Source organism: Cetorhinus maximus, chromosome 9, assembly GCF_964194155.1.
Source record: "Cetorhinus maximus chromosome 9, sCetMax3.hap1.1, whole genome shotgun sequence".
NCBI lineage: Eukaryota > Metazoa > Chordata > Chondrichthyes > Lamniformes > Cetorhinidae > Cetorhinus > Cetorhinus maximus.
This window is the reverse complement of record NC_135887.1, coordinates 54,004,174-54,017,035: the sequence shown is the minus strand read 5'-3', so window position 1 is coordinate 54,017,035 and position 12,862 is coordinate 54,004,174. Positions and strand designations below refer to the sequence as shown.

General features: G+C 41.2%; 1 protein-coding gene across 2 annotated transcripts in view; it reads left to right on the top strand.

Moving 5' to 3' along the window:
- Positions 1–12,862, top strand: part of ncf1 (neutrophil cytosolic factor 1) — a 130,561-nt gene that overhangs the window by 92,587 nt on the left and 25,112 nt on the right. For both annotated transcript variants that reach the window (XM_078548756.1, XM_078548755.1), the window contains exon 8: positions 7,438–7,555. In XM_078548756.1, coding sequence (XP_078404882.1) covers positions 7,438–7,555 — 118 coding nt within the window. The remainder of the gene's footprint in view (positions 1–7,437; positions 7,556–12,862) is intronic.

The window sequence follows — 12,862 nt, the reverse complement described above, 5'->3', positions numbered from 1 at the left end:
TTGAAACATACAAGATCCTGAGGGGTCTTGACAGGATGGATGTGGAGAGGATGTTTCCTCCTGTGGAAGAATCTAGAACTAAGGGTCACTGTTTAAAAATAAGGAGCCGCCCATTTAAAATAAAGATGAGAAGAAATTTTTTCTCTGAGGGTAGAGAGCCTTTGGAGCTCCCTTCCTCAAAAGGCAATGAGGCAGAGTCTTTGAATGTTTTCAAGGCAGAGGTAGATAGATTCTTGATAAACAAAGGAATGAAAGGTTACCAGGGGTTACAGTCAGATCAGCAATGATCTCATTGAATTGCTGAGCAGGCTCGAAGGGCCAAGTGGCCTACTCCTGCTCCTAACTCATATATGTTCACATAGGTAGAACTTGGAAAGAGGTTCTGCAAGTTCAGTATGAGGAGCTAGGTACCAAATTGAAAAGCAGAACCTCAAAGGTAATAATCTCTGGATTATTACCTGAGCCACATGCAAATTTGCATAGAACAAATCAGATTAGAGAGATGAATGCGTGGCTCAAAGACTGATGTGGGAGAAGTGGGTTCCGGTTTGTGGGACACTGGCATCAGTACTGGGGAAAGTGGGGGCTGTACCATTGGGACAGTTTACACCTGAGCTGTGCTGGGACGAGTGTCCTTGCAAATCGCATAATTAGGGAAGTAGAGAGGGCTTTAAACTAAACAAGAGGGCTGAGGGATCAAGCTTGGGTAGAGGTAGCAATTCAAGGTCTACACAGATCAAGACTGGAGAGCAAAATAGTAATATGAGAAATGAGGGTCAGAGAATGGCAGGAAGTGACAGAGAAAAAACCTAAGAATATATCAGCAGCCAAGACTAGATGTTACCAAGGCACAAAAAGACAAAACTGAAGGCTCTCTATGTGAATGCATGTAGCATTCATAACAAAGTAAATGAATTGATGGCCCACAATTAAGTAAATAAATACGATCTGATAGCAATTACAGAGCCATGGCTGCAGGACGACAAAGACTGGGTCCTTAATATTGAAGGGTACATGACATTCAAGAAGAATAGGAAGCTAGGTAAGATGGAGGGGTAGCACTGTTAATCAAAGAGGGCATTGATTCAATAGTTAGAGATAACCTTAGTTCAAGAGATAAGGATGTAGAATCAGTTTGGGTGGAGATGAGGAATAGTAGGGGAAATAAGTCATCAGTGGGAGTGGTCTACAGGTAGGTTCCCTAGCCATAGTGTAGGACAAAGTATTCAAGAGAAAATATTGTTTGCTTGTGATAAAGGGACGGCAATAATCATGGGTGATTTTAATATACACATAAACTGGAAAAATCAGATTAGCAGTAGTAGCTTGGATGAGTTCTTAGAATGCTTTCAAGATAGTTTCTTAGAGCAGCATGTTCTGGAACCAACCAGAGAGCAGGTTATATTAGACTTGGTAATGTGTAATGTGACAGGATTAATTAATGACCTCAGAGTAAAGGCACCCCTAGGTAGCAGCGACCACAATATGATTGAATTTTACATCCAATTTCAAAGGGAGAAGAGTGGGTCTAAGACTAGTAACTTAAACTTAAATAAGGGCAACAATGTGGGCATAAAAGCTGAACTAGCTGAAGTGAACTGGGAAACTAAGCTAAAAGATAGATCAATAGAGGAGCAGTGGCAGACATTTAAGGGGATATTTCAGAGTATTCAGAATATGTATATTTCTACTATAAAGAAAAATTCTAAGGCAAGGACCCACCATCCATGGTTAACTAAAGAAGTTAAGGAAAACATCAAACTTAAGGGAAAAGCATACAGCTCCGCAAAGATGAGTGGCAGGACAGATGATTGGATAGAATATAAAGAAGGAATCCAGCCATAAATGTAAAAACGGATAGCAAGAGTTTCTACAGATATTTAAAAAGAAAAAGAGTCAGTAAAGTGAATGTTGGTCACCTAGAAAGTGACAGTGGGGGGTTAATAGTAGATAATAAGTAAATGTCAGAAGAAATGAACAAATATTTTGTTTGTGTTCACTATAGAGGATACAAAAAACATTCCAGTGATAGCTGTAAATTGGGAGGTGAACAGGAGAAAGGAACTTGGTGAAATTGAAATCACTAGGGAAATGGCACTGGGAAAATTAATGGAGCTGCGTGCTGGCAAGTGTCCGGGTCTCAATGGACTACATCCTAGGGTCTTAAAAGAGGTGGCTAATGAGGTAGTCGATACACTGGTGTTAATTTTGCAAAATTCCCTAGATTCGGGAAAGGTTCCATCAGATTGGAAAGTAGAAAATATAACCCCTCTATTCAAGAAGGGAGGGAGGCAGAAAACAGAAAACTATAGGCCAGTTAGCTTGACATCTGTCCTGGGGAAGTTATTAGAGTTGATCGTTAAGGAGGTTATAGCTGGGCACTTAGAAGAGCTCAAGGCAATCAGGAAGAGTCAGCATGGTTTTATGAAAAGAAAATCATGTTTAACTAATTTATTGGAGTTTTTTGAAGGAGTAACGTGCGCAGTGGATAAAGGGGAGCCTGTAGATGTACTGTACTCGGATTTCCAGAAGGCATTTAATAAAGTGCCACATCAAAGATTATTATAGAAAATAAAAGCTCATGGTGTAGGGGGTAACATATTAGCATGGATAGAAGATTGGCTGGCTGGCAGAAAGTAGAGAATATGCATAAATGTGTCTTTTTTTGATTGGTAGGATGTGATGAGTGGAGTCCCACAGGGGTCTGTACTGGGGCCTCAATTTTTTACAATTTACACCAATGACTTAGATGAGGGGAGTGAAGACATGGTAGCTAAATTTGCAGATGACACAAAGATAGGTAGGAAAGTATGTTGTGAAGAGGACATGAGGAGGTTGCAAATGGATATAGATAGGTCGAGTGAGTGGGCAAAGATGTGACAAATGGAGTTTGATGTGGGTAATTGGGAAGTTGTTCACTTTGGCAGGAAGAACGAAAACGCAGAGTATTACTTAAATGGACAACGGCTGCATAACTCTGAGGTGCAAAGGGATCTAGGTATTCTAGTACATGAGTCACAAAAAGTTAGCATGCGGGTACAGCAAGTAATTAAGAAGGCTAATAGAATGCTATCCTTTATTACGAGAAGGATTGAGCATAAAAGTAAGGATGTTATGCTTCAGTTATACAGGGCATTGGTGAGACCACATCTCGAATATTTTGTGCAGTTTTGGTCTCTTTATTTAAGGAAGGATGTAAATGCATTGGAGGCGGTTCAAAGGAGGTTTACTAGATTGATACCTGGAATGAGTGGGTTGTCTTATGAGGAAAGGTTGGACAGACTGGGCTTGTTTCCACTGGGGTTCAAAAGAGTGAGGGGTGATGTGATTGAAGCATGCAAGATTCTAAACGGTCTTGACAAGGTAAATGTTGAAAGGATGTTTCTTCTCGTGGGTGAGTCCAGAATTAAGCGGCACTGTTTTAAAATTAGGGGTCACCCTTTTAGGACAGAGATGAGGAGAATTTTTTTCTCTCAGAGGGTTGTGCAACTTTGGAATTATCTGCCTAAGAAGCTGGAGGAGGCGGGATTGTTGTATATTTTTAAGGCAGAGGTAGCTAGATTCTTGTTAGGCAAGAAAATCAAAGGTTATCGGGGTTAGATGGGAATGTGGAATAGAAACACAAGAAGATCAGTCATGATCTTATTGAATAGCGGAGCAGGCTCAAGGGGCTGAATAGTCTACTCCTGTTCCTATTTCTTATGTTCTCATTAGATCTTCAATCTGTTTCTTAGAATTCTCCTTCTCTACTTTCAAAGTCTGGATTCGTTCTTCCAAACCTCGCATCTTGTCCATTGTGTTGTTCAGATTGGATCAGAGTTCAAAAATTTCATCGGTTTTGATTATTAATACTGCTTTCAAGCAACTGTTCTGATTCTTCAGCAATTCCTTCTCCAGTTCCAGGCATTTCTCACAATGTTTACTAAACACAACTGATGCTTCAAGTTCACCAAGTATTAACTGAACATCTATCTTTGTTCAATTTGTTTGTACAAATTCATTATTTAAGCACTTCAAGTCTTCTTTCAAGTATTGTACTTCCTGTGTGTGACATGCCAGTGTTCTCATCAGTTCTTGTTTTCCCTTATCAAACTCATCTTTCGTACATGAAAGTTGATTCTCCCCGCTGATTGTTTTTTCCTCGGGAGAGTATAATTCCTCTGTGCTATCCTTCCAGCTCACATTCTGTAACAGCACTTCTGTCAATTGTTTTTGAGACACCTCACATTCTTTAGTGAGAACTTCTACCTTCACTTGCCATCCTGTGTTGATTTTCATCACTTCATATATCTCTTTGGGAATGTAATATTTTTCCAAGGTTCCTTCCAAATGTGAACTTTTTCCTTCAACGCTGCAGTCTCTTTCTTGAACCTCTCAGCTTCCTCCTGGAATATTGAATATTCCTGAGTCTTCTCTGAAATCTGGTTCATCAGCTCTTTCAGAGTGACTTTAAATTCATTTTGTTTCTCTTTGAAATATTCCAGAGGAACAAACTCTGATCTGAGGGATCCTTACAGCATGTGAAGGTCCTTCCATAGGTTTTCTTTTTTGTTGCGAAGCTTGATTATTTCATCTTGAATTTTCTTGTAATTTACTCACTGAGTTTGTTTTGCTGTTCTTCCATTCTACTTCTCAAAGTAGTCTTTATTCCATCATGTTGCTGAAGGCTAATGTACTATTTTTGAATCTGATCTTGAAAGATAATTAGCTGTTCTTTCAATTGTTTATTTTCTTGTTCAGCTCTTGTCTTCTCACTCTGTGCTTCAGTGTATTGCTTTGTCACTACTGATAGTTCCATCACAGCTTTATCTGAAATAGCATTTTTTAACTCCTTGTATTTTTCCAGGGGCATGCATTGGTTCCTCAAAGAGTCTTACAAGGTTGTAATTTATTTGAGTGCATTTTCTGCCTGCTGTTCTGCCCGGCTGTACATCTGTATGAGTTTTCCTAATTCCCGCTTTGGGTTGCCAACTGTGGAATTAAGGGTTGTTATTTCCTCCTGCTACTTTGTCATGTCTCAGAAATGTATTTGTTCATATTTCAAACATTTTGGTTCGTTGAAGACTTTAGCTTATCATGTGTTTTTAAAAGGTATATACTCAGCTTGAATCTTGTGTTTCAAATCTTCCAATACCACCTTGATACAAAAATTCTTGAACCTTATCTCATTTCCCTTTTACAGGGCTTGATTATTTTGGATTTCATCAGATAGCTTACCGTCATTCACAGTCAGCTGCTCGCTCCACACTGTCACCGGTCTGTTTCTTTGCCATTCACAGTTCTGGAAATATGTCGGGGTCTTCAAAAAAGTTTTCCTTTGGTACTTTTGTAGAGTTCCCTACTTTATTGGTGCCCTCATATGGTTTCTTCGGGGACTGTCTTTCTTCATCACTTTGCTGAGGGTTTTCTATGCCTCTGTTTAAGCTCTGCACCCTCCTCAACTTGAAGATTAAAATATTCATCAAAGGCTGTAAAAAGCTCCTTGAGGCTGGTTGTAGATTCATCAATGCATTGCATTAGGATAACATGATTTGGAAGATCACCAACCAGTATAAAAGCCAGAGGCTTCCTCTGATTTTTTACTGAGACCTGATGTACTCCAGTTAAGTGAAAAATTGCTTCTCAAGGACGCCACATTTCCCTTTGGGTTTGGCTCTTGGGTTAGTCTAAATTGTGTTGCAAGTGTTGAATTGTGATCCAATTTAAAATGTTTAAATTGTAAGTACAGCTTTAAGAGCTTGCAGGCTTTCAAGAAGGTGTTGTCGCTGGCTCTGAGACAAAGTGATTTCCTGCACTTGCTGGTCTTGGCAAGATCCACAAAATAAAGATTTACAGTCTTTATTTACTTACGAGCTTCTTGAAGAAGACTCTTAGCGATGGCTGCCTGGATTGGCTGTGTGCCAACCTCTTTTGTTCTGCTGTTTGCTATGGCGAGTAACTAGGCTTTCAAATTTAAAGTTATGCTTGCCATTTTCCAAGGTGGACTGTTGCAACGTTTGCGAGAGATTTAAATAAGTAATTATTTTTCTCTTCTTACGAGTTCGGAGGCCATGTGTTGGGGCTCTGACCGGGGATTTGGGTTTTAGTGATGGGCTTTCCTTCAACATTGAATTAGGGAAAGAGTTCACAGGACTGGCTGCAGCCTGGAACTTTAAAAGATTTAGCTCACCCTTACAGGCTCGGTGCACTCTGTGCTCTGAAGCTGGACTTCCAAGGAGGATTCAAATGAGTCATCTACTGCTGCAAAAAATCTCTGCCTTCAGCTTCCAGGCCTTTTCTCTGGAGCATTTTCTGGTGAGGTTTCTCTGCACCTTCAGCTTCTATTGGGTGTGTCTCTCAGGTCAGAATTTTCATTGAGGTTTTGTCTTAGTCTTCCAGCATCTATGTTTGTTTCAGCATTTTAGCAAAGTGGAGGGCTTTTGATCCCAGTTGCCACCAGGCTGGGAGGGTGTTGGTTACAGAACGGTGTTTCTTAAAGAAGTCTGCATAGTCTTCAGTAGGCTGACTGTAAGTATTTATTAACAAGTAGAACTATTTACACATGTACAGTAAAGGGTACAGGCTAGGAGCTGTTTCCATGCTTAGGTCTTAACCAGTCTCTGCTCAATACCACACTGACTCCTGGGTCTGGGTCATATGGCTTCTTACATCACTGTGTGAGCGGTATTTACTCAGCCCCACATTAACACTCTATGTGCCAAACTCTTACACTACATCCACCACCTTAAACATTTACTCCCTCCACCACCAACACACAGTGGCAGACGTGTACCATCTACAAGATGCACTGCAGCAATTCACCAAGGCTTGTTCATCAACACTTTCCAAAGCTGTAACCTCTACCATCTAGAAGGACAAGGGCAGCAGACACATGGGGACACCAGCACCTGGAAGTTTCCCTCCAAGTCACTCACCATTCTCGAAATATATCACCGTTCCTTCACTGTCGCTGGGTCAAAATCCTGGAACTCCCTCCCTAACAGCACTGTCGGTGTACCTGCACAACATGGACTGCAGCAGTTCAAGAAGGCAGCTCTCCACCACCTTCTCCTGGGCAATTAGGGATGAGAAATAAATGCTGGCCCAGCTAGCAACACCCACATCCCGCGAACAATTTTTAAAAACCTCACTGTCCCCCTTTGGGACACTCCTTAAAATTTCTTTGACCAAGGTTTTGCTCACCTGTGTTAATATCTCCTAATGTGACTCAGTGTCAAACTTTGATAATGCTTCCATGAAACACCTTGGGGTGTTTTACTTTGTTAAAGATACTATATATATATATAAGTTGTTGTTGAACAGTATACTGTGCAGGGTAAATTTCGGGTGCATTTTGATGTGGCTTCTGGTATATTTTAAACCATTCTGAAGAAAATAGTTCAGACATATTCACCAGCATATTCTGGGGAAGATTAAACCTCCTGTTTTATGTTGTAGGGGAGCCGTATAAAGTAATTAGCAGCTATACTGCAATTCAGGAGGATGAGATGAGCCTGTGTGAAGACGAGCGGGTTGATGTCATTCATAAATTGCTTGACGGGTGGTGGGTGATAAGGTAAGTGAGAAATGTAGAACTAAACTATATAATATATACTATATATATAGCATATAACTGTAATGCTCAGATAAAAAGAAAGAATTGCATTTACACAGTGTCTTTCACAACTTCAGATGCCCCAAAACACTTTGCAGACAATTAACTACATTTGAAGTGTCATCAATGCTGCAATACCATCAGAAACACAACAGCTAACGTGCGCACAGCAAGCTCCCATTAATAGCAATGAGACAATCTGTTCTTAGGTTTAGGAATAAACAATGGCCTGAACACAAGGTAGAACACCCCTGCCCTTCTTTGAATTAGAGAGCCTTCACATCCACCAGAGGATAGAGAGGCCCTCAGTTTAATGCCTCATCTGAAAGACACTACCTGTGACAGTGCAGTCCTCCCTCAGGACTTCATTGGAGCATCAGCCTAGATTTTGTGCTCAAGTCTCTGGTGTGGGACTTGAACTCTGACTCAGAGATATGATCGTCTGACTCAGAGATATAGTGCTACCCACTGAGCCACAGCTGACACTATTTCAAGAGAGACCTTCCTACAGTGAAATATATATAACAGTGATCTCACATCTTTTCAAAGTCACATTTCCTGTGGTCAATTTCAGACAACCATTTCTGTGCTGTCTCTGCTTTGCACCTCTTCAGACTGAGCTGTAAATAAACCCACTCTCCTCCAACCAACTCTATTTCTCTGCTTGAAATTTGCTACTTAACCATAAAGTCATTATATTATTAAAAATGGTGTGTGGAGTCTAACATTCTATCTCAAAATGTATTGAAACTCCATTGAAAACCTGTCCACATTTACCTGTAAGATGGTGATGGTAATGGCTGATTTCTATTTAAAAGCTGTCGTGGTGACATTGAGCTGAAAAGGTGTCGTAAGTTTATTTTGGGGTCTTTTTCTGGTTAGCAAGCTGTAACTAGCAGAGTGCCACGGGATCAGTGCTGGGGCCTCAACTATTTACAATCTATATCAATTACTTGGATGAAGGGACCGAATATATGGTTGCTAAATTTGCTGATGATACCAAGACAGATAGGAAAGTAAGTTGTGAAGCATACATAAACTATCTATTGCCCTCTGTAGACTCTTAAGTGATTGGGCAAATTTTTTGGCAGTTGGATTATAATGTGGGAAAATGTGAACTGTTCACTTTGGCAGTATGAATAGAAAAGCAGCATATTATTTAAGTGGAGAGAGATTGCAGAATTCTGAGGTACAGAGGAATCTGGATGTCCTGGTACAAGAATCAGAAAAAGTTAGTGTGCAGGTACAGCAAGTGATTAGGAGGGCAAATGGAATGTTGGTGTTTATTGCAAGGGGAATAGAGTTTAAAAGTAGGGAAGTGTTGGGCCATTGAAGATGTTCAAGGCTGAGTTAGATAGATTTTTGATCAACAGGGGTTTCAGGGATGATAGGGAGGAGGCAGGAAAGTGGTGTTGAGGCCACAATCAGAGCAGCCATGATCTTATCGAATGGCGGAGCAGGCTGTGGGGCTGAATGGCCTACTCCTGCGCCTAATTCTTGGGTTCTTGTACAAAACCATTTTCAGTAAATGTCCCTCAGCTTGAGATACATTGACCACCTTGGCTTCGTGCCACATTGTCACTCATAGAGTCTTTGGGCTGGATTTTTGCCATCAAGGCTGGAATCATGAGTCAGGAAATTTCCTGCAGACCTGTCACCATATAAATGACCCCACATGCTCTATTTTTCTCTCCAGGGAGGAAGTTGGCTCTGCCAACCTTGAAAGCAGGTCAGGGGTGGCCATGGATGCAGGCAAGTGCCAAGGCAGTGTGGTTAGAAGGCCCACCTTGGTTCTTTGGAACTATGACCCAGTTGTATTAAAGGCTGTTAGACCCTCTACCCTTCACCCCTCACATCCCTTCACACCCTCACACACTCCCAATGTCCCAGCTGTATCCTCCATGCTCATTCACCCAGAATGCACGATAGAGCCAATGAATCATGTAATAACAATGGCAAGTCTTGAAATGCACTTAAAAAAACACCCATTCAAAAATCTCCTTTGAAAAATTGCTGCTCTTACAATCCTATTAAAGTGTCAATCAGACAGAGCCATTATAGTATCAATAAGAGAAGCTTTACCTCACTTCACACCTATTAAAAATAAAGACGTTGAACAGAGCATTTCAAAGAAAAGACAGCTTATTATAGCTTCATGAAAATGTCAATAAAGCAAAGCAAACACTCCACATCAGCCTGTGTAAACAGTCCCCACTCTGAACTAATCTATTAGTGAATTTTGGAGCTCTACCAGGTATTCATAATGAGGCCATCTTTGAATCGTATTAACAGAAACAGATGGCCAGACTTCCAGTTCTCCAGATGAGCATCTTTGCTTCTACCACCCTCGTAGATATTGAGCTCCAAATCATTACAACCCTCTGTGTAAAAAAGTCTTCCTCACATTCCCTGTGCATCTCTTCAATCTCTGTCCTTTAGTCCCTCTACCATCAGCTAAAGGGGTCAGTTTTTCCTTGTCTACCTTATCCACACCTGCCATAATCTTATACACCTCTTTCAAATCTCCTCCTCAATTTCCATTGCTTTAAGGAGAACAAACCCATCTTCTCCAACCTAACCTTGTCTCTAAAATCCATCATCCCTGGAACCATTCTGGTAAATCTTCTCTGCACCCCCCCAAAGACCATCACATCCTTCCTAAAGTGTAGTGACAAGAACTGGACTCATATGGTTTGCTAATCACTCTCTCAATATGTCCTGCCGCCTTCAAAAGTCTATGCACATGAGCCCCCCAGATACAACTGTCTCTAAACACTCTTCAGGTCTTTATGGCTTCTCCCTATCCCTTCTGCCAAAATGCATCACACCACACTTCTCTGTATTAAATTCCATCTGCCATCTTGAATGAAGGTGTCACATTTGCCACTCTCCAACCCATTAGCACCTTTCCCGTATCTAGGGAAGATTGGAAGATTATGACAAGCCCTTCTGCTATCTCCTTCAGCAACTTAGGATGCAAGCCATCAGGACCAAGCACCTTATCCACTCTAAGTATAGCCAGCCTTTCCCGTACCACCTCCTATCAATTCTCACCTAATCCGTTACCTCTACCATCTCTGGCCACACCTACTGATATTTGGTCAGATTCCTATTCCTTGGTAAACACTGATACAAAGCACTCATTAAGCGTTCTAGCCTTGCCCTGTCCCTAGATATGAACATATGAAATAGGAGCAGAAGTAGGCCATTTGGCCCCTCGAGCCTGCCCTGCCATTCAATAAGATCATGGCTGATCTGATTGTGTTTTAAATTCTACATTCCCATCTACCCCCTGTAACCTTTGATTCCCTTCCCTAGCAAGAATCTATCTACCTCTGCCTTAAAAATATTCAATGACCCCCCACTTCCACCACCTTCGGAGGCAGAGAATTCCAAAGTCACACAACCCTCTGAGAGAAAAAATTTCTCCTCATCTCTGTCCTAAAAGAATGACCCCTAATTTTAAAACAGTGCCCCCTAGTTCCGGACTCACCCACAGGAGGAAACATCCTTTCGACATCCACCTTGTCAAGACCGTTCAGGATCTTGTCTACATCAATCAAGTCACCCCTCACTCTTCTAAACTCCAGTGGAAACAAGCCCAGTCTGTCCACCCTTTCCTCATAAGACAACCCATTCATTCCAGGTATCAATCTAGTAAACTTCTGAACCACCTCCAATGCATTTACATCCTTCCTTATATAAGGAGACCAAAACTGCACACAATATTCGAGATGTGGCCTCACCAATGCCCTGTATAACCAAAGCATAACATCCTCACTTTTATGTTCAATTCCTCTTGTAATCTTTGTGTCATCTGCAAATTTAGCTACCATGTCTTCACTTCCCTCATCTAAGTCATTGACGTAAATTGTAAGAAGTTGAGGCCCCAGTACAGACCCCTGTGGGACTCCACTCGTCACATCGTACCAATCAGAAAAAGACACACTTATACATACCCTGTTTGCTGCCAGCCAGCCAATCTTCTATCCAGGCTGATATGTTACCCCCTACACCATGGGCTTTTATTTTCCACAATAACCTTTGATGTGGCACCTTATCAAATGCCTTCCGGAAATCTAAGTACAGCAGGTCTACAGGCGCCCCTTTATTTACGGTGCATGTTACTCCTTCAAATAACTCCAATAAATGTGTTAAACATGATTTCCGTTTCACAAAACCATGCTGACGTTTTCCGATTACCCAGCTATACCCTCCTTAATGATTGATTCTAACACCTTCGCCATGACAGATGTCAAGCTAACTGGCCTATAGTTTCCTGCTTTCTGCCTCCCTCCCTTCTTGAATTGAGGGGTTATAACTGCTACTTTTCAGTCTGTTGGAACCTTTCCAGAATCTAGGGAATTTTGGAAAATTAACACCATCATACCTGCTACCTCATTAGCCACCTCTTTTAAGACCCTAGGATGAATTCCATCTGAACCCGGAGACTTGTCAGCCCACCGCTCCATCAGTTTGCTCAGTACTGCTTCCCTAGCAATTGTAATTTCACCAAGTTCCTCTCTCCCCTCCGCTTCCCGAATTACAGCTATTACTAGAATGTTTTTTGTACCGTCTCTCATGAGGAGAGAAGCAAAATATTTGTTCATTTCATCCGCCATTTCCTTATTGTCTACTATTAACTCCCCATTCTCACTCTCTAGATGCCAAAACATTCACTTTACCTACTCTTTTCCTGTTTAAATACCTGGAGAAACTCTTGCTATCTCTTTTCACATTTCTAGCTAGCTTCCTGTCATACTCAAATTTCTTTCTCCTGATTAACCTTTTAGTCATTCTCTGTCATTCTTTATATTCTGACCAATCATCTGACCTGCCACTCACCTTTGCACGGTTATATGCTTTTTCCTTAAGTTTGAAGCTTTCCTTAATTTCTTTAGTTAACCATGGATGGTGGGTCCTCTCCTTAGAATTTTTCTTTATAGTCGGAATATGCTTATTCTGAATATTCTGAAATACTCCCCTAAATGTCTGCCACTGCTTCTCTATTGATCTATCCCCTAGCCTAATATCCCAGTTCACTTCAGCAAGCTCAGCTTTCATGTCCACATAGTTGCCCCTATTTAAATTTAAAATACTAGTCTTAGACCCACTCTTCTCCCTTTCAAACTGGATGTAAAATTCAATCATGTTGTGGTCATTGCCGCCTAGGAGTGCCTTCACTCTGAGGTCATTAATTAATCCTGTCACATTCCTATCCCTAATTGAAGCCACTCCAACTCTTACTACCCGCTTACCTTTTAAGTT